We start from the raw sequence: 26,328 nt of genomic DNA on the forward strand, positions 1-26,328 counted from the left end.
AGCATTTTGCTAATTTCAAAACCATGGAACGTTCCATAAATTTGTCCATTTCAGGACAATGGGCAGTGCCCGTCATATTGCGTGCGATAAAGACTTCCCTTCAAATAACTCGTCCAGCGATATTTTGCTAGAAAACTGTACAAACCCACCCCCGGAAAAAAACTATTTCTCCACAGCAGTAGATGGCAGTAAAGTGCCTTGTATCCAATGTGCTATTCTCTAGAGATATCCAGCAAAGAGAAACAAAGTTGCGCTTTCTGTTGTGGATTTTGAGAGGAGCCACAATTTACATGTCAGCGACACCATCTGTCGTTTCGCTTTTATTTTACAATAAGGATAGAGTTTTTAAGCAGTGTTTAGTGTTCTTTTGAATGCAGGTCTATGCAAATTCGATACGCTGTTTTTACCCGAATTCTTTGCAGAACCCAACGTTTTAACTGCGCAATAAATAATACGCGTTTGCAGATGCTGTTTACCCAGACGGTGCCTGGTGCAATATATTTGCTTGCTACGGTTTCCGTTCGACTTGACAGATACATAACACTAGTTAAAGGTAAAGTATTATTATTTGTTATTCCTAAAAGGGCTATGTTACATAATGGCACAATATTATGACCCGGTGTGACTACCCTTTTAAATGGGTCATCGATCCTTGACTGTTAATGCCAGCTTCACCTAGAAACATGACCCTCAGTGAATCAACTTTGCAGTCTATCAATAGTGAGACAAAATATATATACATTATTTTTTTTAAATTATTGTCACATACACCGGATAAGTGCAGTAAAATGTGTTTGTTTCCAGGGTAAGCCATGGTTGTACGGCACCCCTGGAGCAAATTAGGGTTAAGTGCCTTGCTCAAGGGCACATTGACAGATTTTTCACCTTGTCGGCTCGGGTATTCAAACCAGCGACTTTTCAGATACTGGCCCAACGCTCTAACCACTAGGTTACCCGCTGCTCTGTAGATATAAAAGGCTACCAAGATCATTCTGGTTATGTGTAGAATACTCTTTTTAACTACTCGGCATAGTCATTCTTAAATTAACTCTCTGCAGTCATTTTGGTTCCTCATTATCCTACAAGATGTCTATGGAACTGGATGTGTTTGTGGGGAACACAACTATCATGGATATGGAAGTCTATCAGCTTTGGTTGGACGGCCTCACAGGTTTGTCTCTATCCTATTTTGTTGAGACTTTGGAATGACAAGGCTGTGGTGACACTGCACTGTGTGACAGAGGAATGTATTGATTTCAGGAATGTATTGAAATCACAGATGCCTACACAATAGAATGACAATGACTTGACCGTGACATCATTTACATCCTATTGTCTCTCTCCCATCTCTGCCATGCTCTCCCTCACAGTGAGTGATGCAGTGAAGGTGCGGATGGATGAGGGGGCATTATTGGAGTGTGAGGCGAATGCAGAGGTGCTGACCAGCGATACCATGGACCAGTTTAGAACGTTCCAGATGTGTGAGCGTCTCTTACACTCCCCCACCAAACTGGGCAGTCAGCTGCTGTATCAGATCCCGGCCCAGAACCAGAGAATTCTCATTGAAAGGTGTGTGTTCAATTCCATAAATTGTTATTGTTCCCAAAGCCAAGGGCAATTTGTGTGGAAACTTAGAAATAGACACAGGGCCAGTGGTGGTTGGTGCCATTCAAGATTAGGGAGGATTATTTGTTTTAATGAGCATGGCCATATTTGTATTACAGCATATGACTGTCATTCATATCCCATTCACCCAGCTCAATGTAAGTAACATTGATAGGTTCAGGCTACTACATGATACAAACATTTTCCCTATACCCATCATGAGGTTGTTACAACCTAGCCTACAAATGACATATAGGTGCACAGGTCGAGAGACACATAGAGTAATGAAGGTGACAGACAGTGACTCATTCAATACTGCTTCTAGCTGATCTGGGGTGTAATCATTAGTCCAAACAGTTATTGGACAAATTCAGGTAGTTTCCTCCCAGTTTCATTCTGTTTCCTTCCATTTAAGACACGTTTTACAACAGAATCGGCGGAAAGAATACACCCCAGATCACCCACAGTTCGCTTTCAAAGCAGCCACATACAGCATCATCACTTTGCTCGTTGTATAATTCCTTCTCACATCTATGTACTCTCCTCCTCTCACCTTTTCCTTCTGCTTGTGGACTTTAGGGCACAACACAACAGCTGTCTGTGACCAGGTGCAAAAAACTCTCCAAGCCAAACCTTCATACCATGTCCGCTAAAAGCTACACAGCCTACATCATTGTCAATACATTAACGTTATAGTCAAAAAACTAGAACTAACACATTAGTTAATCCCCAATCCAATCCATGTGTACAATCACGCAGTACAGTGAATTTTATAGCTAGCAGTTTAGTAGTTACACTGGCGGGCCCCGTTGGCAATAAATTCATCAAACCGAAAGCTTACCTTGATTGGAAGAGTTTCCGTGTTGGATAGGCTAAGCCAGTTAGCTAACATAAATAGCATTCCTCTCTGTTTGAGTCAGGTTGTTGAGTAGGCTAAATTAGCTTCACTAAGGAAGTGAAAGGTAAATGAAGAAGAAGAAAACACTACGAAATATAGCTACAGTATATATCTCCCTCTCTCTCTTTATTTCTTTCTCTCTCTCTCCTGCTTGTCCTTCATTGTTTAAGAAATTAATTTGTTCAAAACTGTTCAGCTATTGTATTTCTCTCTTTGAGTCAACTACTCACAACATTTTATCCACTGCAGTGCTAGCTAGCTGTAGCTTATGCTTTCAGTACTAGATTCATTCTCTGATCCTTTGATTGGACGGACAACATGTCAGTTCATGCTGCAAGACCTCTGATAGGTGTGAGGACATCCTCTGGGGCTGTTTTTCATAGTTCGGGCTAGGCCCCTTAGTTCCAGTAAAGGGAAATCTTAACGCTACAGCATACAATGACATTCTAGATGATTTTGTGCTTCTAACTTTGTGCTTCTAACAGTTTGGGGAAGGCCCTTTCCTGTTTCAGCATGACAATGCCCCCGTGCACAAAGTAAGGTCCACACAGAAATGGTTTGTTGAGATCAGTATGGAAGAACTTGACTGGCCTGCACAGAGCCCTGACCTCAATCCCATCAAGCACCTTTGGGATGAATTGGAACACCGACTGCAAGCCAGGCCTAATCGCCCAACATCAGTGTCCAACCTCACTAATGCTCTTGTGGCTGAATGGAAGCAAGTCCCCCAGAAATGTTCCAACATCTAGTGGAAAGCCTTCCCAGAAGAGTGGAGGCTGTTATAGCAGCAAAGGGGGAGAAACTCCATATTAATGCCCATGATTTTGGATGTTGTTCAACGAGCAGGTGTCCACATACTTTTGGTCATGTAGTATAATTACTGAGAACCATGAGCCTCCTAGGGTTTGTATTGAAGTCAGCTAGCTGTCCTCCAGCTACACCATGGTGCTACCCCAGAGAGTGCTGTTGAGGCTACTGTAGACCTTCATTGCAAAACAGTGTGTGTTTTAATCAGTTATTTGATGAGGTGTGAATATATTTAGTATATTTTTATCCAAAAAGGATAACTTTTATGTTTCTCTATTTTTATTTTTGTGAAATTCACTTAGTAGGATGGTCCTCCCTTCTTTCTCTGAGGAACCTCCACTGCTCAGGACCATATGCAAATCAAAAATACTGTGTGTGTATTAGCCCTTCCTCCCCATGTTTTAGAGCTAACCAGTGTTTTGTTATTTTCTGCAGGTACTATGAATTTGACAGTGTGTTTGCCAGAGAGGTGCTGGGGAAAAAGCTCTCCAAAGGGACCAAAAAAGACCTGGATGACATCAGCTGTAAAACAGGGATCACACTGAAGAACTGCAGGAGACAGGTGAGACTAACACAAACACCACACTCATTGAGAAGGGGCTACATTAATAAAGCGTGACTCCTGACTCTATTAACACACAACTCCCAGCTTGAGAAGAACCTGTCACTCAAGAGCAGCTTTAATGCAAAAGGACAGGCCAGGACCTTACCTGGACAGCACTGCTCTGATTTTGAATTATCTGTCCAGTTTAAGCATTGTCATGCAAAGGGATTTGCCTGCCAACCGTGGGGCTTTTATAGTGATGTCATGATCAGAAATACAAAAGTCATTGGATATAGAGCATACCAACACGAAGCACATCTCTGTCTCTGTCTGTCTGTCTGTCTGTCTGTCTGTCTGTCTGTCTGTCTGTCTGTCTGTCTGTCTCTCTGTCTGTCTCTCTGTCTGTCTGTCTGTCTGTCTGTCTGTCCCTTTGTCCGTCTTACTGTCTTTCTCTCCAGTTTGACAATTTCAAGCGGGTGTTCAAAGTGGTGGAGGAGCTCAAGGGCCCACTAGTGGAGAACATACAGCATCACTTCTTGCTCTCCGACACACTGGCAAGGTGGATACAAGAACAGAGTGGGAGGAATAAGGAAGGAGAAACAGAAATAGTGTAGCGAAAGAAATCTGTCAACCATAACTCTAGTAATATTTATATATTCACAGGGAATAGCATACATGCGTCTTTGTTTGTAGACTAATTGACTTAATTGTTTATAGAATGATGGATGAAAAAATTATAATTGGGTTCAGGCCCTCCAACCTACTGTGCCTCCCTCTCACTTTTTTCTCTATCCCTCCAGGGACTATGCTGCCATTGTGTTTTTTGCAAACAGCCGCTTTGAGACAGGAAAGAGGAAGCTACAGTACCTCTCATTCCAAGACTTTGCCTTCTGTGCAGGCCAGCTCATCAGTTACTGGACAATAGGAGCAATGGGTAAGATGCATCTTTTTGACCAGTCACTGATGGCACAATGCAGATAAATGTAGTACACAATACAAAGAAGTCAGTCCCAGGGGGAAAAAATCATATCGTAGAAATTATTATTTGAACCCAAAGCTCTTGTCAAAAACTGTTTTATTTGGCCTGTGGAAGTAGTTGCGTTATGACAGGGGTCTACAACAGATCGATTGCGAGCTACCAGTAGCTTATGAGTAGCTCGCCAAACAATTCTGTGTTCCACCGCAAACTGTCATAACGTATCAGACACCGCAAGCTTCCAGCTACTATCTAACATAGAAATGATCCCACCCCTGGTTAGCCACTATTGGCTTAAAAAGCCAAACCAAACACAATATCTGCCAATTAATTTCCATCGATATTGCCCCTTTAGGTCTGTGTGGTGCTGGCATTTGTCTATCACTCCTTTTGTAGCCAGTAGTGATGGCTCGTTCGCGAACAGCTCTTTTTGAACAGCTGATTTTGGTGAACGCAAGAAGCCGATTCACATATGTGAAAAATAAGTTAATTTGGCTCCCTGATTTGCATACGTTTACTATTTGAGCTCCAGACATCGATTATCTGCAGATAAATTCTAAAAACGTTCTCTGAAGATGGTAATTCCTCAGTGCAATAACAATATAGTGAGGAGAGAGCCTCATTGTGGTTCACGCTATTTTTTTCAGTGCATAAAATGTTATCTTACATTTTTTTTGCAAGCCATCTAATAATTTGGTCAGGTAAACATTTATTTGAATTCCCATTTCACGATATGACATAATGCTAGTCAATGTTTTAGGCTTCAAATTAGAGATTAAAGCCGTTTGGGAGCCAAATGAATGTCAATTTTAAGTGAACGAAGCCAAATGATCCGGCTCACAGAAAAGACTCGAAATGCCCATCCCTAGTAGCCAGTTGATGTGATAACCATCTTGTGGTTTGACAGAAATACTTTACCCAAAACCTTCTCAAATAAATGTTAACTGCGAAATAGGCTTACCTGGCAGAGGTATGTCATGAGTAAGTACTGTATATTATTTGCAAACTTTGCCATGAAATGAGCAGCAGTAGTACAGAACCATCGCTAGAGCGGCACATTAGACTGCACACTAGATGTGCAATTAAATTAAAGGGCCAGATGCGCATTTAAAGGGGAATTAGACTCACAAATCTAAATATGTTAGTTTTCTTCAAGACTCCCACAAAATGGTATTATGTTGTGATTTAAGCATTGACATCAACGCAGAACATCCGATGTCGTTCTTTCTCTATGAACAATTGTAATGTTGAGAGTGAAAACCCCCAAAAATCCAAAACCAGGAAAAATATACATACACAACTGAATTTGGGGGGAAAAAATTGATTTTATAGGGACCCCTTAGAGGTTTTTGTTAACCATTATTTTACCAGGTATTTTGACAGAGAACATAGTGCACTACTTTCGCTTGTACAATTGGCTCCTGAGCTGCACAGCAGTCTAAGGCACTGCATCTCAGTGAAAGAGGCGCCATTACAGTCACTGGTTCAAATCCTAGTTAACTTGCCTAGTTAAATAAAGGTTAAGTAAAAAAATAAAAAAATAGGGACCCCGGAAAGAGGTGCAGGGGAAATGAGGAAGTCATTTTTTTTTAAGTTATAGAAAAGTGAGTAGCTCACATCATTTACATTTTTTTTTTTTTAAGTAGCTCTCATGCTAAAAAAAGGTTGGAGACCCCTGCTTTATGAGGTATCAACGCTGGACATACTTGGCTTTCTAGCACCATATCCCATTCCTTTTCCCCCTCTCTCTTCACAGATAGCATGATGGAGGATATGGATGTTGACCTGGAGAAAGAGTTTCTGCATGAACTGAAAGATCTCAAGGTTTTGGTTAATGACAAAGACATGATGGACCAACATAAAATGTAGGATGGGTGTAACCACGTGTATGAAAATGCTTATGTGGGTTAATGTTGAGAGTTCTAAAAACAATTCAGCCATTGATATCTTTGCTGGTCCCCCTCTTGACTCTTTTTCTCTCCTCTCCTCACTCTCTTAGCCTGGTGTGTGCTGCTCTGCGGGGAAAGATCAAAGTCTACAAGTTGATGGAGGTTAACTTCAAAGTGAGCAACTAACTGATAATTGCTATTAATGTGTACAGAGACTAAGAAATGCACATATCAGAGTTGGAGTTGTTTTTAACCAGAAGTGAAGTACAATATTGCCAATGCATGAAAATTTGTTAATTTCAATTCAAAGTGTCTAAATTATGATTAATTAATAAGTTAAAGTAAAATATATCAAAGCTATATGAAACTAGTGTGATGGGTATCAAACAGTCTAACATTTCAGACTTTGATTCCTATTCAGATTGAAATGAACATCCCACATCCCTCCCCCCACTGAAACAAGACAAAATGGAAGGAATTTGAATCTGTTAGGTTGTAAGAATGTCTTTTTACTCTCTTTTCCTATCTCACTCTCTCTCTCTCTCTCTCTGAACACAGAATCTTTCTAGAGCCCTGATAAACCTTGCATCTAAACTTACACATACCAAAGATGTCAGAGATTTATTCATCGACCTTGTGGAGAAGGTACACCCCTAATAGCCAATCAACGTGTTATGACATACATTACCAGTCAAACGTTTGGACACACCTACTCATTCAAGGGTTTTTCTTTATTTTTACTATTTTCTACATTGTATAATAATAGTGAAGACATCAAAACTATGAAATAACACATATGGAATCATGTAGTAACCAAAAAAGTGTTAAACAAATCAAAATAAATGTTATATTTGAGATTATTCAAAGTAGCCACCCTTTGCCTTGATGACACACTCTTGCCATTCTCTCAACCAGCTTCATGAGGAATGATTTTCCAACAGTCTATGATTTTTTTTAATTTTTGGATTATATAATTTTTTTTACCCCGTTTTCTCAACAATTTCGTGGTATCCAATTGGTAGTTACAGTCTTGTCTCATTGCTGCAACTCCCGTACGAACTCGGGAGAGGCGAAGGTCGAGAGCCATGAGTCCTCCAAAACACGGCCCAACCAAGCCGCACAGCTTCTCGACACAATGCCCACTCGGAAGCCAGCCACACCAATGTGTTGGAGGAAGCGCCGTACACCTGGCGACCGTGTCAGCGTGCATGTGCCCGGCCCGCCACAGGAGTCGCTAGAGCACGATGAGAAAAGGACATCCCTGCCAGCCAAACCTTCCCCTAAACTGGACGATGCTGGGCCAATTGTGAACCGCTCCATGGGTCTACCGGTCGCGGCTGGCTGCGACAGAGCCTGGACTCAAACCAGGATCTCTAGTGGCACAGCTAGCAACTACAATGCAGTGCTTTAGACCACTGCGCCACTTGGGAGGCCCCTACAGTCTTGAAGGAGTTCACATATGCTGAGCACTTGTTGGCTGCTTTTCCTTCATTCTACGGTCCAACTAATCCCAAACCATCTCAATTGGGTTGAGGTCGGGTGATTGTGGAGGCCAGGTCATCTGATGCAGCACTCCATCACTCTCCTTGGTCAAATTGGCCTTACACAGCCTGGAGGTGTGTTTTGGATCATTGTCCTGTTGAAAAAGAAATGATAGTCCCACTAAGTGCAAACCAGATGGGATGGTGTATTGCTGCAGAATGCTGTGGTAGCCATGCAAGTGTGCCTTGAATTCTAAATAAATCACTGAGTGTCACCAGCAAGGCGGCAGCGTAGCCTAGTGGTTAGAGCGTTGGACTAGTAACCGGAAGGTTGCAAGTTCAAATCCCCGAGCTGACAAGGTACAAATCTGTCGTTCTGCCCCTGAACAGGCAGTTAACCCACTGTTCCTAGGCCGTCATTGAAAATAAGAATGTGTTCTTAACTGACTTGCCTAGTTAAATAAAGTTATTAAAGCACCCCCACACCATTACACCTCCTCCTCCATGCTTCACCGGGGGAACCACACATGCAGAGATCATCCGTTCACCTACTCTGCGTCTCACAAAGACACACGGTGGTTGGAACCAAAAATCTCAAATTTAAGACAGATTTCCACCTGTCTAATGTCCATTGATCGTGTTTCTTGGCCCAAGCAAGTCTCTTCTTATTGGCGTCCTTTAGTTGTGGTGTATTTGCAGAAATTCGACCATGAAGGCCTGATTGATTCACGCAGTCTCCTCTGAACAGTTGATGTTGAGATGTGTCTGTTACTTGAACTCTGTGAAGAATTTATTTGGGCTGCAATCTGAGGTGCAGTTAACTCTAATGAACGTATCCTCTGCAGCAAAGGTAACTCTGGGTCTTCCTTTCCTGTGGCGGTCCTCATGAGAGCCAGTTTCATCATAGCGCTTGATGGTTTTTGCGACTGCACTTGAAGAAACGTTCAAAGTTCTTGAAATGTTCCATATTGACTGACCTTCATGTCTTAAAGTAATGATAGACTGTCGTTTCTCTTTGCTTATTTGAGCTGTTCTTGCCATAATATGGACTTGGTCTTTTACCAAATTGGGCTATCTTCTGTATACCCCCCCCTACCTTGTCTGACACAACTGATTGGCTCAAACGCATCAAGAAGGAAACAAATTCCACAAATTAACTTTTAAGAAGGCACGCCTGTTAATTGAAATGCATTCCAGGTGACTACCTCATGAAGCTGGTTGAGAGATGCCAAGTGTGCAAAGCTGTCATCAAGGCAAAGGGTGGCTACTTTGAAGAACCTCAAATATAAAATATATTTTGATTTGTTTAACACTTTTTTGTTACTACATGATTCTATATGTGTTACTTCATAGTTTTGATGTCTTCACTATTATTATACAATGTAGAAAATAGTAAAAATAAAGAAAAACCCTTGAATGAGTAGGTGTGTCCAAACTTTTGACTGGTACTGTATGTGACAATTCCCCTTAAGATGTTTCTCAAACTTGTTATAGTGAATTCCGCTGTTTGGCATTATAGATTGTAGAAACAAATTAGACATGATCGTAAAGATGGCTATGAAGTATATCTGGCAATGTATTGAGGTAGTTTTATTGGTTAAATCTTGTTGGTATAGTATTCAGTTTGACCTTTCTGTGGAATAGATTCTGTGTTTACTGCCCTGATACTGACTATCATCCTATGACTAAATTGCTTTTCCCCTGTCCTGATAAGATTGAGAAATCTCTGCTAACAGCCTTATGTCCTCCTCCTCTTCTCCTAGTTCATAGAGCCATGTCGATATGATAGATGGACAGTGGCAGAGATCACACTCTTCCTCACTCACTACACCAATGCCGCTCACTGTCTTGGCACGTTCAGGTTAGTTTGTGTGTGTGTGTGTGTGTGTGTGTGTGTGTGTGTTTATACAGTCATTAATGTTGTTGTAATACCAAATCTCTTCTCTCTTCAGGCACCAGAGGATTTGGGACAGATACATGGGCGTCATTAAAAGCTGTATCCTCCAAATGTACCATGAATAGGTAGATCCCTGGTCTGGACCTCCTCTCCTGATTTGAGCTGTATCACAGGAGGCTGCTGAGGGGAGGATGGCTCATAATAATGGCTGGAATGGAATGTTATCAAACACGTGGAAACCATTTATTTGATGTGTTCAATACCATTCCATTTATTCCGTTCCAGCCATTACTAATAGCCTATCCTCCCCAATTAAGCTTCCACCGGCAGCCTGTGATCTGTATTGATCTTACTGTGAATCTGTCTTCCCTTTGGCATTTTTTGGTAACTACCTCAGCCCAGTGCAGTCTACTTCTCCACCTCTCCCTGATCAAAATGAACTATCTGTCTCCATCTCCTTCTATCTCTTCAGTCAGTCCCCCTGTAAATATACTGACTGAACTGAATACTTTTCTGATGTGTAAATTGTGACTTAAACGAAGTAAACATATTTGTTTTAGAAAGATGTTTCAACTGTTTGGTATATGTTTGTGAAAATGTGAGGGTCTGTGTGTGTGTGTCTTAGTCCATGTGTGTGTGTTTTAAGGGGGTGGGTTAGCAGCAGGGGGCTACAGTTGGTCAGGGTTGTCTCGGAGGGGGATTCGGGTCTGAACTGAGACTTTACTGCCCTACAAAACCCATTCACTAGGACAGCTGTCCTGCCCCGATCCTGCCAAATGGTCATGGAAATTCCCTTGACAAAGTGTCCCCATTTTCCTAATGATAACTTGGACTTAGGGAATGGAATCACAGTTTCTCTGTCGTTGAATCAGCTCAATTTTCCAATGTATAGAGGCATTTGCACTCTGGTGCAATACAGGGATTTCTCATGTTGAACATGAGCACACTGGTGTGCATGCTGTAGAAACAGTGGCCTGCTGTCTTTAACTGTTAAACCTTGTTTCTTTGTGTCTGCTCGTTAATTTGTCTCCACATTCCTCTGGGCCCCCTTCTTCCCAGACAGTAAATATCCAACTGTGTCAGAAGGAGAATAAGAGTGGGTAGGGGAGGGCAGGGATGGATGGCACTCAGACGTAGAGGGAGCGGAGGAAGAGTGATAAGTTAAGGACTGGGTTTGATTGAATCCAGGTATGTCCTTTCCCCTAGAGTGCAGGGTTGGTTTTTCATGCCACTATTGTCCCTGCATGGTTGATTAATGGATGTTGAATTTGGGCTGTAGACCAGGAATTTGAATCCCAGATAGAGAGAGGAATAGACAGAGGACATGGCAAAACAAGAGGCTGAAGGAGGATAATGCTCAGGGCTGGGCAGCAAGGATGTGGCTTAGGGGGTAAGAATGGGCTGTCCCCCCCCCCCCTTTCCTTTCTCTAGCCCAGCCCCCTTTTTTTCTCCACAAACACTTTGTTTCACAAACACACTTTCACACTGCTTCACATACGCATTTTCATACTGTCTCAATCTACTGCTCTACTTGTAGGACAGACACCTAAAAGACAGGACCTGTAAATCACTAAGAAAAAAGAGGCGAGAGAAAGTGAGGAAGAGATAGCCCATAAAGCTGTACTATAGCCCTGCATCTTGACAAAGATTTTCTGTTAGCATAAACCGTGAAAGTGTGTTACAGACTTACAACATTATACAAGTGAACAGAACTGTGGACTAGAGGAAGACTGATCAGTGAGTATGATTTTTTTTAAATGCATTTACCTTTATATTTGTGTCTGATGTGTTTCAATATGACATTTTTAAAATGTTATTGTATTTATGAATGTAGAATGTAAAAACAAATATGCAATACATTCCATAGAAAGACAGTACAGTAGGTTGTAACATCATTCTTCATTCATTCTTCCCTTGAACCTGCTGTAGTACAAATATAGGATCTTAATTTGAGCCAGTTTGATACAGCAGGAAAATAATCATGCAGCAACAGGAAATGTGAATTATAATTAATGGACACTTTTGCAAGGGTTGATAAATGTTTTGAAAAATCAAGTCTGACATTTCGAGGTGGAAATTACAATCTTCAGAAGCCTATTTAAACCTCAAATACACTACAAGTTAAACATGTTCTGCATTGCAGGAAAGTTCTCCTTCAACAGGGGGATCAAATAAACATCCTACGTATGTTGTTTTCTGCCATTTTATTTTTGGCTTTGAGGATAAAATGTACTGTGTAGTTCTGCAGTGCAAGTTTTATTGAAATTATTGATCGATTGCTAAATATAAGCTCTTCTTAAAACCTGTTACTGCAGTGGGCTAAATCAGGATCACACAGAGTGATTCTTGGTAGTCTTAAAACAAATCTACTTTGAAACAAAAGTGTACACCTCACACACATGGTTATGGGCTAACAAAAAAGAAGATACCTGTACCATGTTGAAATGTATAACATTTTGAGTTTACATCCCAATATTACACTTTATATACATCACAGAAGACTGAAATATAACACAACTGTTTGACATAGAAACAGCAGATTTTTGACAGTTAAAAAAAAAATCTTTATGAAATGATGACAAATAGTAACAACGTTCCATTCATGAGGACACTAGATGGCGCTTTTGGTCATTGACTGCAGGAGAGGGATCTGTCTACCAACTAAAACCCTCCTGAAAGATAACGCTCATCTGTTAATCTTGTCACCTGCCAGGCTTTAGGGCCAAGAATGGCCACAACAAACAGGTGTACATTTCCGCATTTGATTTTGGGATGGATTAATATTAAGCTCAAGTCTGTTTTACATTATTGCACAATAATAAAACCTCTGGAAAAATGTATCATGGACTAATAAAAGCTTATGCACAGCTGTGAGCTGAATCCAGTTATGCATAGCTTCATGTGGCGTCTGTATACCTGCACCTGTGCCCTCCCAGGCCATTGAGGTTATATCTCTGTCACCATTAGTCTATGGTAGTGTGGAATTTAGGAAAGGAGTTCACAGCCCTCTTGGAGCCAGCCTAATTGCTTTAATCTCTCAGAGAGTGGTGATGTGGTTATTTGCCAATATCAGCACGTGTCTGACTGGATATGGTGGTTCAGTCTCATTATACTGAAGTGAAAACAGAGGACTTCATGGTATGTGGCAAGTTCTGAAATACCGATTCAAACCATTATAATTGTGTGACACATTTTCTTTGAAATGCTCGTTTGACCAGTAGCACACATTGTTCTACTTGTGCAGTACATGACTCAAGCATGAGACCATGGGGCAGTCTACTCTGTCTTCCCGTGTGACCATTGGTGTGGCAGGATAAAAAGCATGGGCCTAAACGTAGCTATTTGACATAATGCTGTCGTGTTCAGGTCACCACATGGGAGGAACTGAACATGGAAAACAACCCATCTACAGTCTGAACTGGGATACATGCACACATGATAGACCAATACTAAGTATCACTGTTTGTGCCATTGTCAAACTTCATTTCTCTCTCGCTCTCTTGTCTTTCTCACAGATTCTGGAATATCACTTTGCTTCCCCTCCCTGTGTTGTTGGTCTTTGCCAGTACATTTATGTACTACTGATTCAGGTGTATGTGTGTGATTGTGATCGAGTGACTCCACAGCATTTGTTTGTCTGTCTGCTACCTGCTCTCTGTTTGTTTGTTTGTTTGTGTGTGTTTATGTGTAGTATGCGGAGAACATTTGTGTTGTTATGTGTGTGTGTGAGTTTGTCCCTCTTCCACCATACAAAGTCTCAATCGCCTCCTGAAGGTGACAGCCTCATGGTAAGGATGAGTCAGTCTTCACTTCTCCTCTTCCTGCTTGTTACTTTTTCATTGCTCAGTTTTTCACTCTGTCTCTTCTAAAAGCCACTTTATGCCTCTCTCCCTGCAACATTTCCACCTCTCAATAACAATGCTCATTCCACATGTACCTGAGTCAGGCCCTCTTCTAATATTGTAAATGTGCATGCATGCTCTGGCACTTTAGTGCATACAGTCAACATTGCAACCTCTCTCTCTCTCGCTCTCTCTCTCTCGTTCTCTCTCGTTCTCTCTCTCTCTCTCTCTCTCTCTCAGGAGTGCACAGATGGTTATGAGTGGGATGTTGAGAGTCAGCATTGTAAAGGTGGGTGGATTAATTTGGTTGTAATGTTAGAGAGAGTGATGTGTGAGAAAGTTATGTCACTGTGCTTATGATCTGATGGTGTCACAGCCAAAATATCATGGTAAATAAGCTTCCTTTGTCAGTTCTATTCATCACCAACCCTCATTTGAGTTTTTTTTACTCCTCACGTGTTTGCACTTTCACACATTCCTCCTCATCTCTTGCTCTCTCCATCTCCGTAATTTGCCTTTCACTCATTTTCTCTCTTACCTCATCTCTCAGATATCAATGAGTGTCAGACCATTGTGGAGGCCTGCCAGGGGGAGATGAAGTGTTTTAACCACTATGGTGGTTACCTGTGTCTCCCACGCTCTGCCTCTGTCATCACCGCCCCTGAACCATCCAGCCAATCAGTGGCCATCCTGCCAATGGAGTCCAACGAGGCCTTCAGCCCCTGTCCTGTAGGCTACGATGCCCAAGGGGAGGGCTGTGTAGGTAAAGTCCAGTGGGAAGGCTGTGTAGGTGAGGCCCTGGGGGAAGGCTGTGTAAGTGAGGCCAAGGGGGAAGGCTGTGTTGGTAAGGCCCAGGGGGAAGGCTGTGTAGGTGAGGCCCTGGGGTAAGGCTGTGTAGGTGAGGCCAAGGGGGAGGGCTGTGTAGGTGAGGCCCTGGGGTAAGGCTGTGTAGGTGAGGCCAAGGGGGAGGGCTGTGTAGGTGAGGCCAAATGGGAGGGCTGTGTAGGTGAGGCCCTGGGGGAAGGCTGTGTAGGTGAGGCCCTGGGGGAGGGCTGTATTGGTGAGGCCCTGGGGGAGGGCTGTGTTGGTGAGGCCCAGGGGGAAGGCTGTGTAGGTGAGGCCCTGGGGTAAGGCTGTGTAGGTGAGGCCAAGGGGGAGGACTGTGTAGGTGAGGCCAAGGGGGAGGGCTGTGTAGGTGAGGCCAAGGGGGAGGGCTGTGTAGGTGAGGCCCTGGGGGAGGGCTGTGTAGGTGAGGCCCTGGGGGAGGGCTGTATTGGTGAGGCCCTGGGGGAGGGCTGTGTTGGTGAGGCCCAGGGGGAAGGCTGTGTAGGTGAGGCCCTGGGGTAAGGCTGTGTAGGTGAGGCCAAGGGGGAGGACTGTGTAGGTGAGGCCAAGGGGGAGGGCTGTGTAGGTGAGGCCAAGGGGGAGGGCTGTGTAGGTGAGGCCAAGGGGGAGGGCTGTGTAGGTGAGGCCAAGGGGGAGGGCTGTGTAGGTGAGGCCAAGGGGGAGGGCTGTGTAGGTGAGGCCAAGGGGGAGGGCTGTGTAGGTGAGGCCAAGGGGGAGGGCTGTGTAGGTGAGGCCAAGGGGGAGGGCTGTGTTGGTGAGGCCAAGGGGGAGGGCTGTGTTGGTGAGGCCCAGGGGGAAGGCTGTGTAGGTGAGGCCCTGGGGTAAGGCTGTGTAGGTAAGGCCCAAGGGGGAGGGCTGTGTAGGTAAGGCCCAAGGGGGGGGGGGGGCTGTGTAGGTATGGCCCAGGGAGAAGGCTGTGTAGGTGAGGCCAAATGGGAGGGCTATGTTGGTGAGTCCCAGGGGGAAGGCTGTGTAGGTGAGGCCAAGGGGGAGGGCTGTGTAGGTAAGGCCCAAGGGAACGGCTGTGTAGGTATGGCCCAAGGTGAAGGCAGTGTAGGTAAAGCCAAGGGGGAAGGCTGTGTAGGTGAGGCCCTGGGGTAAGGCTGTGTAGGTGAGGCCAAGGGGGAGGACTGTGTAGGTGAGGCCAAGGGGGAGGGCTGTGTAGGTGAGGCCAAGGGGGAGGGCTGTGTAGGTGAGGCCATGGGGGAGGGCTGTGTAGGTGAGGCCAAGGGGGAGGGCTGTGTAGGTGAGGCCAAGGGGGAGGGCTGTGTAGGTGAGGCCAAGGGGGAGGGCTGTGTAGGTGAGGCCAAGGGGGAGGGCTGTGTAGGTGAGGCCAATGGGGAGGGCTGTGTAGGTGAGGCCAAGGGGGAGGGCTGTGTGGGTGACGCCAAGGGGAGGGATGTTTGGGTGAGTCACAAGCCTGGACAGAGACTGGGAAGGCTGGCCATAAGTGTTGAGTGGGAGAAGGGACGGTGTGAGTGTGTATGTGTTGGTTTAGTTTATGGAGCACTGTGAGTAAGAACAGGGATCAGGGTGGAATGATTCACTATGAACACCCAGCCTGCCCTCTTTGTTCTACTGAGTCAAAGGTTGTGTGTGTGTGTGTGTGTGTGTGTGTGTGTGTGTGTGTGTGTGTGTGTGTGTGTGTGTGTGTGTGTGTGTGTGTGTGTGTGTGTGTGTGTGTGTGTGTGTGTGTGTGTTTTCAGACATGGACGAGTGTGTACTCGATCTTCATGACTGCCAGCCCAGCCAGCAGTGCGTTAACACTGTGGGCACCTACAGCTGCCAGTGTCCAGATGGATACAGCAAAATTGGTATTGAGTGTGTGGGTGAGACAGCATTATCTACCTCATGTTTCACTTTCTTTATTCCTCTGAGGCTTTTTACTTTGTTTGTTTTTCATCTTCTCCTCTTCTCCCCTACGCAACCTCAGAATCTTACATCCTCTCTTTCGTCCTCTCCTCGCAGACATTGATGAGTGTAGATACAGGTACTGTCAGCATCGCTGTGTAAACGTACCTGGCTCTTTCTCCTGTGAGTGTGAACCTGGGTTTCAGTTGGCTGGAAACAACCATTCATGTGTGGGTAAGTCCCTTTATATGAGTAAAACTGGCAGAAACTCAGCTGAAATCCAAACTTCAAACACTAAACTAGAATTCATAACCTCACAATATATCTGATGATGGTTACTGTTTGTTCTTCTCTGCCTGCTGGTCTCACTCACCCTACTACAACATAACCCTAACCCTACAACATCCAATATCCAACTCAAGATGTGAACGAGTGTGAGATGGGCACCCCCTGTCAGCAGAAATGTTACAACACGTATGGCACCTTTCTCTGTCGCTGTGAACCGGGCTACGAGCTGGGACCAGACGGACACTCATGCAATGGTAAAGGGCCTGATTTTCTCCTTGGTTATTTTCTGTTTGTCAGTCTATATTGCTGTAGGGTTTCCAACATGAAAACAAAGAATGCTGATGGTTATTAAAATCCAGCCCTTCAGTTACATCTGTGCCCTTCCCTGACTGTCTTTCTCTCTATCTATCTGTCGCTCCTGCTCTCTGTGCAGATGTAGACGAGTGCAGCTACTCCAGTTACATGTGCCAGTTCCAGTGTGTTAACGATCCAGGGAGGTTCTCCTGTATCTGTCCAGAGGGGTACCAGCTACAGGGCACCAGACTCTGCCAAGGTAAACATTGTTAGAATATGCTATTTATAACTGACAAATGTGAGAAGTTATGATATCTCTTTCTCCATGTTCTTCTTTCTCTCCTCTGCCCTCCATCTCTCCCCATCTCCCTCTCTCCTTCTCTCCCCCTCTCCAGATGTGAATGAGTGTGAAACAGACAAAGACCAGTGTGGAGAGGGCCAGACCTGTATTAACATCCATGGGGGTTATCAGTGCACCGATTCCAACCTCTGTCGAGAGCCCTATGTGCTGACAAGAGCCCTATTGTCTGACAAGTGAGTAGCATCCTCCTCCACACGTTCAGACTCAGTAACATAACCTCACTATCACACAACCTCATATAGTCTAAAAATCTCTCCAAGAAATGACACACGCACAGCACTAGACAGGTTATTTAACCCCTTCTTCCCTGTCTTTCTAGCCGCTGTGTTTGCCCGGTCATCAAGCCTGAGTGTCGTGACCTCCCCTTCTCCATCGTCCACCGTTACATGAGCATCACCTCAGAGCGCTCTGTCCCCTCAGACATCTTCCAGATCCAGGCCACCCGCGTCTACCCTGGAGTCTACAACACCTTCCGCATCCGCTCTGGGGACCACAATGGGGAATTCTACATACGGGTGAGTGGGTGGAAGATACAGGCAGCTCTAAGAGTATCAACTATTTTCGCTCCACTACATGTGTTAACTGTATACCAGTTTCATTCACTACACTACACTCTTATCCACATAGGAGAACTCTTTGAAGAACCCTTTTGGGTTCCAGGTAAAACCCTTTCCACAGAGGGTTCTACCTGGAACTCAAAGGGGTTCTACCTGGAACCAAAAAGGGTTCTCCTATGGTGACAGTCAAAGAACCCTTTCGGAACCCTTTTTTCTAAGAGTGTAGAGACACCAACTACTGAATATCCCTGTGTGTTGTAATACTCTGAGTTAAAGGCTACAGTGTTGACTTATGAGTCAGGGTGAGAATGGGTCCCAATCTCAGCCATACATGGTCTTATACCAGACCACAGGGTTGGATGCATGTCAAGAAGAAAACAGAATGTCTAGAATGTCTAGAAGTCTGCATGTTACACAAAAATACTTACCAAGACCTAACATCTAATACTGCCTACTGCAGTAGTAGGGGAACAAAAACGACTGGTTTTGAAGACAGAATACTGAGTTAAAATTATGATTCAGTCCTGCACACTCACACAATGCCACTACACCTCCCTCTATCTTTTCACAGCAAATGAACAACATCAGTGCTGTGCTGGTCCTGGCCCGTGCTGTGACCGGTCCAATAGAGTACACCCTGGATCTGGAGATGGTGTCTGTCAATCCCCTCATCAGCTACCAGACCAGCTCTGCCCTACGACTGTCTGTCTTTGTAGGACCTTACACCTTCTGAGGAGAGAGATGGAGTAATGAGAGAGAGAGTGGGAGAGAAATGAGAAGAGGAAAACTGTTAAGGACATGAGACAGAAACATTCCTCAGACTCATTACTGCTATACTACTATGTATCTTTAAAACAACTGCCCGGGGAAAAGCTAGTTGTAAAACCATTCTTCCATAATTCTGTGAGTCACCACACACACATCCTCACACACGTGCACACACACCAGTGGTGGCTGGTGTCACTTTAAATGGGAGGACAGGCTCATTATAATGGCTGGAATTGAATAAATGGAACTGAGTCAAACTTGTTTTTGATATTGTTCCATTTATTCCATTCCAGACATTATTCCCTCCCTTTACCAGACTCCTCTGACACACACACAAGGACACATGCATGGCACACTGGGACAGGGTGCATATGGCTGACACACTGAGACAGGGTGCATATGGCTGGCACACTGGGACAGGGTGCATATGGCTGGCACACTGGGACAGGGTGCATATGTCTGGCACACTGGGACAGGGTGCATATGGCTGGCACACTGGGACAGGGTGCATATGGCTGGCACACTGGGACAGGGTGCATATGGCTGGCACACGGGGACAGGGTGCATATGGCTGGCACACGGGGACAGGGTGCATATGGCTGGCACACTGGGACAGGGTGCATATGGCTGGCACACTGGGACAGGGTGCATATGGCTGGCACACTGGGACAGGGTGCATATGGCTGGCACATGGGGACATCACAATAGTTTAAGACAGTTCAATCAGTAATATTCCCAGACAGTTATATTAACAGATTAACCTATCACCTTGTGTTCACCATAGTTGGTATCTAGCCTCTTCACCATATTTTCAATAGTCTGTTGCTGCACAGAAGACTAGCTAAGTTATATAGAGGGACATTATCTAGTTACCAAGGAAATGGATAAAAACATCCATTCAAGGCTACCATTTCAACCCATGTTATACTGTTCTCTTTCTCTCCATCAAGGATGTCGTTTTTTCTTTTTTTACATCTTACGGTTGTTTTGACATGTTACTAAAATTAAAAGAAATGAAACCAACATTTGGATGAATGGTGTTCCTTCTGGTGGCCTTACCTCCTATTCTGCTTAATTAAGGCCCCTTAATGGGTTCTATTCTGTTTAATTAAGGTCCATCAATGCGTTCTATTCTGCTTAATTAAGGCCCATTAATGGGTTCTATTCTGTTTAATTAAGATCCATCAATTGGTTCTATTCTGCTTAATTAAGGCCCATTAATTTGTTATATTCTGTTTAATTAAGATCCATCAATTGGTTCTACTCTGCTTAATTAAGGCCCATTAATGGGTTCTATTCTGTTTAATTAAGATCCATCAATTGGTTCTATTCTGCTTAATTAAGGCCCATTAATGGGTTCTTTGCTGACCTTTTTTCAAACTCTTTCTTTTACTCTGTCACGTTTGCTTTTCAGTACAGACAGATAAATGCATTTACACTACAGTGAATTAAAAGCCATAGAGCACTATTACAATACAAGGGACACTGTTTCTATATACGACCACATTGGAGTATATTTATATCTGCAGTTATTATAGATTATATCTTAATGTAAATTGCCAAATTACTGTAACTTCGGGTTTAAATGTCTTTTAAATGTATAGCCTACAGCGTACCAACTTAAAAGTTGGTAAATTGGTTGAGTCAATAAAGGGCCCTATTCAATCCACATCACGGAAGTTCAGCTGTGCAGCCTGAATTTAAAGGCAATGTTCCCGCTTTAGAGGTGACTGCATTCATGGTAAATGCTGCAGATGTCGGCTCAATAGGAAATGACCATTACATCTCTATCTGACATCTGTAACACTTCAGTGATACAGACTGAATAGAGCCTCAGTCTCCTTGTCATTAAAACACACTTTATCAACATCTACCATTAATGTGGCTAGTTGGTAGAATTTGCATGAGGTCATCAACATGCACAGTCTTTTCGTCTAATTTTAACCCAGATGTCAACCAAAAATCAACAATAGGGTTCAAATCAACAATGCAGTCACATATCAACCAAACTTGAATGTTTTTTCTGTAGCTGTGCAAGAGTTCACATTCATGGAAAAAGGGGTTGTCACATGAAAGCTCCACTGAGAAATGGATGTAATTCTCACTTGAACATATTCATGTTCAAAAGGTTGACATTACATGAATGCTCCACTGTAGAATTATCCCTTACCTAAGACATCATTCACAGTTATCTGTTACTTAAATCATTATTTTGAGAAATTGATGTTATTCTCGCTTCATGTTCTTTTTCACACAAGCAAGTTTTTCTCAGCTTTGCCCCACACACACATAGTGTGGACTGAAGTATCAGTACCTCAATGTCTCCACATAGTGGCAGAAACAACAGAAGCCTGAATCTGATTCACTTGAGTAAAAAACAAGAATATTACAGAATCAATTCTTTACTCATACCTTACATTAGAATAGGCAGTGAAGTGAAGAGTGTTTTTGCATGTGAGATCATGTGTGAGTATGTTTTGGTGTGTTTGTACCAGAGTGTTGGGCATTTCTCTGTGACATCTTCAGTGTGGGAGCTGAGAGGCAGGAAGTCCAGGCACAGACGTTATGTAGGTGGGCAGGGGAAGAAGCAGATGGGTGTTGGTGGTGGGTAGTACAGGGGGTAATGTTATGGGTGGTGGGTAGTACAGGGGGTAATGTTATGGGTGGTGGGTAGTACAGGGGGTAATGTTATGGGTGGTGGGTAGTACAGGGGGTAATGTTATGGGTGGTGGGTAGTACAGGGGGTAATATTATGGGAGGTCGGTAGAACAGGGGGTAATATAATGGCTGGTAGGTAGTACAGGGGGTAATGTTATGGGTGGTGGGTAGTACAGGGGGTAGTGTTATGGGTGGTAGGTAGTACAGGGAGTAATGTTATGGGTGGTGGGTAGTACAGGGGGTAATGTTATGGGTGGTGGGTAGTACAGGGGGTAATCTTATGGGTGGTGGTAGTACAGGGGGTAATCTTATGGGTGGTGATAATGTTATATGTGGTGGGTAGTACAGGGGGTAATGTTATGGGTGGTGGGTAGTACAGGGGGTAATATTATGGGTGGTGGTGAGTACAGGGGGTAATGTTATGGGTGGTGGGTAGTACAGGGGGTACTGTTATGGGTGGTGAGAAGTACAGGGTGTACTTTTTGGGTGATGGTACAGGGGGTAATGTTATGGGTGGTATGTAGTACAAGGGGTCATGTTTTGGGTGGTGGGTAGTACAGGGGTTAATGTTATGGGTGGTGGGTAGTAAATATGGTAATCCTATGGGTGGTGGGTAATGTTATTGGTGGTGAGTAGTACAGGTGGTAATGTTATGGGTGGTGGGAAGTACAGGGGGTAATGTTATGGGTGGTGGGTAGTACAGGGGGTAATATAATGGCTGGTAGGTAGTACAGGGGGTAATATTATGGGAGGTCGGTAGTACAGGGGGTAATGCTATGGGTGGTGGGTAGTACAGGGGGTAATGTTATGGGTGGTGGGTAGTACAGGGGGTAATATTATGGGAGGTCGGTAGTACAGGGGGTAATATAATGGCTGGTAGGTAGTACAGGGGGTAATATTATGGGAGGTCGGTAGTACAGGGGGTAATGTTATGGGTGGTGGGTAGTACAGGGGGTAATGTTATGGGTGGTGGGTAGTACAGGGGATAATGTTATGGGTGGTCGGTAGTACAGGGGGTAATGTTATGGGTGGTGGGTAGTACAGGGGGTAATGTTATGGGTGGTGGGTAGTACAGGGGGTAATGTTATGGGTGGTGGGTAGTACAGAGGGTAATATTATGGGAGGTCGGTAGAACAGGGGGTAATATAATGGCTGGTAGGTAGTACAGGGGGTAATGTTATGGGTGGTGGGTAGTACAGGGGGTAGTGTTATGGGTGGTAGGTAGTACAGGGAGTAATGTTATGGGTGGTGGGTAGTACAGGGGGTAATGTTATGGGTGGTGGGTAGTACAGGGGGTAATCTTATGGGTGGTGGGTAGTACAGGGGGTAATCTTATGGGTGGTGATAATGTTATATGTGGTGGGTAGTACAGGGGGTAATGTTATGGGTGGTGGGTAGTACAGGGGGTAATATTATGGGTGGTGGTGAGTACAGGGGTAATGTTATGGGTGGTGGGTAGTACAGGGGGTACTGTTATGGGTGGTGAGAAGTACAGGGTGTACTTTTTGGGTGATGGTACAGGGGGTAATGTTATGGGTGGTATGTAGTACAAGGGGTCATGTTTTGGGTGGTGGGTAGTACAGGGGTTAATGTTATGGGTGGTGGGTAGTAAATATGGTAATCCTATGGGTGGTGGGTAATGTTATTGGTGGTGAGTAGTACAGGTGGTAATGTTATGGGTGGTGGGAAGTACAGGGGGTAATGTTATGGGTGGTGGGTAGTACAGGGTGTATTTTTATGGGTGGTGGGTTGTACAGGGGTAATTCTATGGGTGGTGGGTAATGTTATATGTGGTGGATAGTACAGGCGGTAATGTTATGGGTGGTGTATAGTACAGGGGTAATGTTATAGGTGGTGGGTACTACAAGGGGTAATCTTATGGGTGGTGGCTAATGTTATTTGTGGTGAGTAGTAGAGGGGGAAATGTTATGGGTGGTGGGTGTTCCATGGGGTAATGTTATGGGTGATGGGTAGTACAGGGGGTAATGTTATGGGTGGTGGGTAGTACCAGGGGTAATGTTATGGGTGGTGGGTAGTACAAGGGGTAATGTTATGGGTGATGGGTAGTACATGGGGTAATGTTATGGGTGGTGGGTAGTACCGGGGGTAATGTTATGGGTGGTGGGTAGTACAGGGGGTAATGTTATGGGTGTGGGTGCTGTGTGGTACAGGAGGTAATGTTGTCAGGGCACACCTGGGATTGGACAGGGATTTCATCACAGGGTGCCATGGCATGGGCGGTAGGGTTCACAGAGCAGGCTCAGTCTGAGGTAGAGGGAGAGGATGAATGAACATTGTACACTTATGGGTGGTGGGTAATGTTATATTTGGTGGATAGTACAGGGGGTAATGTTATGGGTGGTGTATTGTACAGGGGGTAATGTTATGGGTGGTGAGTAGTACAGGGGGTAATGTTATGTTTGTATGTAGTACAGGGGGTAATGTTATGGGTGGTGGGTAATACAGGGGGTCATGTTTTTGTGGTGGGTAGTACAGGGGGTAATGTTATGGGTGTGGGTGCTGTGTAGTACAGGGGGTAATGTTGTCAGGGCACACCTGGGATTGGACAGGGATTTCATCACAGGGTGCCATGACATCACAGGGTTCACAGAGCAGTCTCAGTCTGAGGTAAAGGGAGAGTATGAACGTACATTGTTAAGTTTGTCCTGAACATGAATTAGCTTCCCAGTGAGGACTTAAAAGGTTATTATTAATATTGTTGACACTTTACAATGACTCATTTGTATACATACATAATAATTACACATCTACAATAAATTGTTATATCCTCACAACATATTCCAATGATACTACAGATTCATTGCCAACATATTATATTAACCTATGCCGACTTGAAATGGTCTCTAGGCATATTTATTCCTGTGGATAAAGATACAGTTGAAGTCGGAAGTTTAAAGAGACTTAGGTTGGAGTCATTAAAACTCGTTTTCCAACCACTCCACAAATTTCTTGTTTACAAACTATAGTTTTGGCAAGTTGGTTAGGACACTACTTTGTGCATGACACAAGTAATTTTTCCCAAAATTGTTTACAGACAGATTATTTCACTTCTAATTCACTGTATCACAATTCCAGTGGGTCAGAAGTTTACATACACTAAGTTGATTGTGCCTTTAAACAGCTTGTAAAATTCCAGAAAATTATGTCATGGCTTTAGAAGCTTCTGATAGGCTAATTGACATAATTTGATTCAATTGGAGGTGTACATGTGGATGCATTTCAAGGCCTACCTTCAAATTCAGTGCCTCTTTGCTTGACATGGGAAAATCAAAATAAATCAGCCAAGACCACAGAACAAAAATGATAGACATCCACAAGTCTAGTTCATCATTGGGAGCAATTTCCAAATGCCTGAAGGTACCACGTTCATCTGTTCAAACAATAGTACGCAAGTATAAACACCATGGGACCACGCAGCCGTCATACCGCTCAGGATGGAGACGCATTCTGTCTCCTAGTGATGAACGCACTTTGGTGCGAAAAGTGCAAATCGATCCCAGCACAACAGCAAAGGACCTTGTGAAGATGCTGGAGGAAACAGGTACAACAGTATATATATCCACAGTAAAATAAGTCCTTAATCGACATAACCTGAAAGGCCGCTCAGCAAGGAAGAAGCCACTGCTCCAAAAAGCGCCATAAAAAAAGACAGACTACGGTTTGCAACTGCACATGGGGACAAAGATCGTACTTTTTGGAGAAATGTCCTCTGGTCTGATGAAACAAAAATAGAACTGTTTGGCCATAATGACCATCATTATGTTGGAGGAAAAAGGGGGAGGCATGCAAGCCAAGGATCACCATCCCAACCGTGAAGCACGGGGGTGGCAGCATTATGTTGTGGGGGTGCTTTGCTGCAGGAGGGACTGGTGCACTTCACAAAATAGATAGCTGATGAGGTAGGAAAATTATGTGTATATATTGAAGCAACATCTCAAGACATCAGTCAGGAAGTTAAAGCTTGGTTGCAAATGGGTCTTCCAAATGGACAATGACCCCAAGCATACTTCCAAAGTTGTGGCAAAATGGCTTAATGACAACAAAGTCAAGGTATTGGAGTGGCCATCACAAAGACCTGACCTTAATCCTATAGAAAATTTGTGGGCAGAACTGAAAACGTGTGTGGGAGCAAGGAGGCCTACAAACCTATTTATTTTATTTATTTATTTACCGTTATTTTACCAGGTAAGTTGACTGAGAACACGTTCTCATTTGCAGCAACGACCTGGGGAATAGTTACAGGGGAGAGGAGGGGGATGAATGAGCCAATTGTAAACTGGGGATTATTAGGTGACCATGATGGTTTGAGGGCCAGATTGGGAATTTACCTGACTCAGTTACACCAGCACTGTCAGGAGGAATGGGTCAAAATTCACCCAACTTATTGTGGGAAGCTTGTGGAAGGCTATCCGAAACGTTTGACCCAAGTTCAACAATTTAAAGGTAATGCTACCGAATACTAATTGAGTGTAAACTTCTGACCCACTGGGAATGCGATGAAAGAAATAAAAGCTGAAAGAAATAATTCTCTCTACTATTATTCTGACATTTCACATTCTTAAAATAAAGTGGTGATCCTAACTGACCTAAGACAGGGAATTTTTACTAGGATTAAATGTCAGGAATTGTGAAAAACTGAGTTAAAATGTATTTGGCTAAGGTGTAAGTAAACTTCCGGCTTCAACTGTAATTGTATATTTCTGTCCAGAGAGGAGGAAATTGAGCTGGATAGGGTCGAGAGTTAT

At 43.9% G+C, this 26,328-nt stretch overlaps 2 protein-coding genes across 4 annotated transcripts; both read left to right on the top strand.

The window, feature by feature from the left end:
• Window positions 1–47: 47 nt before the first annotated feature.
• LOC129863973 (acidic fibroblast growth factor intracellular-binding protein B-like) lies at window positions 48–10,660 on the top strand. 2 transcript variants are annotated; one of them, XM_055936466.1, is made up of 11 exons: window positions 48–553; window positions 1,059–1,171; window positions 1,371–1,569; window positions 3,746–3,872; window positions 4,313–4,413; window positions 4,655–4,788; window positions 6,587–6,695; window positions 6,830–6,893; window positions 7,278–7,364; window positions 9,964–10,061; window positions 10,153–10,660. In XM_055936466.1, the coding sequence occupies exons 2-11, from the start codon at window positions 1,087–1,089 to the stop codon at window positions 10,220–10,222; spliced, it is 1,074 nt and encodes a 357-aa protein (XP_055792441.1). In that variant the 5' UTR covers window positions 48–553; window positions 1,059–1,086; the 3' UTR covers window positions 10,223–10,660. The 2 variants fall into 2 exon arrangements, with proteins under 2 accessions (XP_055792441.1, XP_055792440.1); XM_055936465.1 differs by having other exon boundaries at window positions 49–553; window positions 1,087–1,171.
• LOC129863972 (EGF-containing fibulin-like extracellular matrix protein 2) lies at window positions 10,017–19,927 on the top strand. 2 transcript variants are annotated; one of them, XM_055936464.1, is made up of 13 exons: window positions 10,017–10,061; window positions 10,153–10,196; window positions 11,801–11,834; window positions 13,613–13,885; window positions 14,180–14,228; window positions 14,490–14,702; window positions 16,492–16,614; window positions 16,754–16,870; window positions 17,059–17,178; window positions 17,358–17,477; window positions 17,614–17,752; window positions 17,899–18,094; window positions 18,708–19,927. In XM_055936464.1, the coding sequence occupies exons 4-13, from the start codon at window positions 13,781–13,783 to the stop codon at window positions 18,867–18,869; spliced, it is 1,344 nt and encodes a 447-aa protein (XP_055792439.1). In that variant the 5' UTR covers window positions 10,017–10,061; window positions 10,153–10,196; window positions 11,801–11,834; window positions 13,613–13,780; the 3' UTR covers window positions 18,870–19,927. The 2 variants fall into 2 exon arrangements, with proteins under 2 accessions (XP_055792439.1, XP_055792438.1); XM_055936463.1 differs by having other exon boundaries at window positions 11,801–13,885.
• The last annotated feature ends 6,401 nt before the right edge of the window (window positions 19,928–26,328 follow it).

The sequence above is a fragment of the Salvelinus fontinalis genome, chromosome 10 (assembly GCF_029448725.1).
Source record: "Salvelinus fontinalis isolate EN_2023a chromosome 10, ASM2944872v1, whole genome shotgun sequence".
NCBI lineage: Eukaryota > Metazoa > Chordata > Actinopteri > Salmoniformes > Salmonidae > Salvelinus > Salvelinus fontinalis.

Excerpts from the sequence above, each read along its gene's own strand:
- LOC129863973 (XM_055936466.1), top strand. The coding sequence starts at position 1,087 with ATGTCTATGGAACTGGATGTGTTTGTGGGGAACACAACTATCATGGAT. Across the intron at positions 1,570-3,745 it reads CAGAGAATTCTCATTGAAAG|GTACTATGAATTTGACAGTG; the intron begins GTGTGTGTTCAA and ends TATTTTCTGCAG. Across the intron at positions 7,365-9,963 it reads TCATCGACCTTGTGGAGAAG|TTCATAGAGCCATGTCGATA; the intron begins GTACACCCCTAA and ends CTCTTCTCCTAG.
- LOC129863972 (XM_055936463.1), top strand. The coding sequence starts at position 13,448 with ATGCTGTCGTGTTCAGGTCACCACATGGGAGGAACTGAACATGGAAAA. Across the intron at positions 16,615-16,753 it reads AATTGGTATTGAGTGTGTGG|ACATTGATGAGTGTAGATAC; the intron begins GTGAGACAGCAT and ends CTCTCCTCGCAG. Across the intron at positions 17,179-17,357 it reads AGACGGACACTCATGCAATG|ATGTAGACGAGTGCAGCTAC; the intron begins GTAAAGGGCCTG and ends CTCTCTGTGCAG.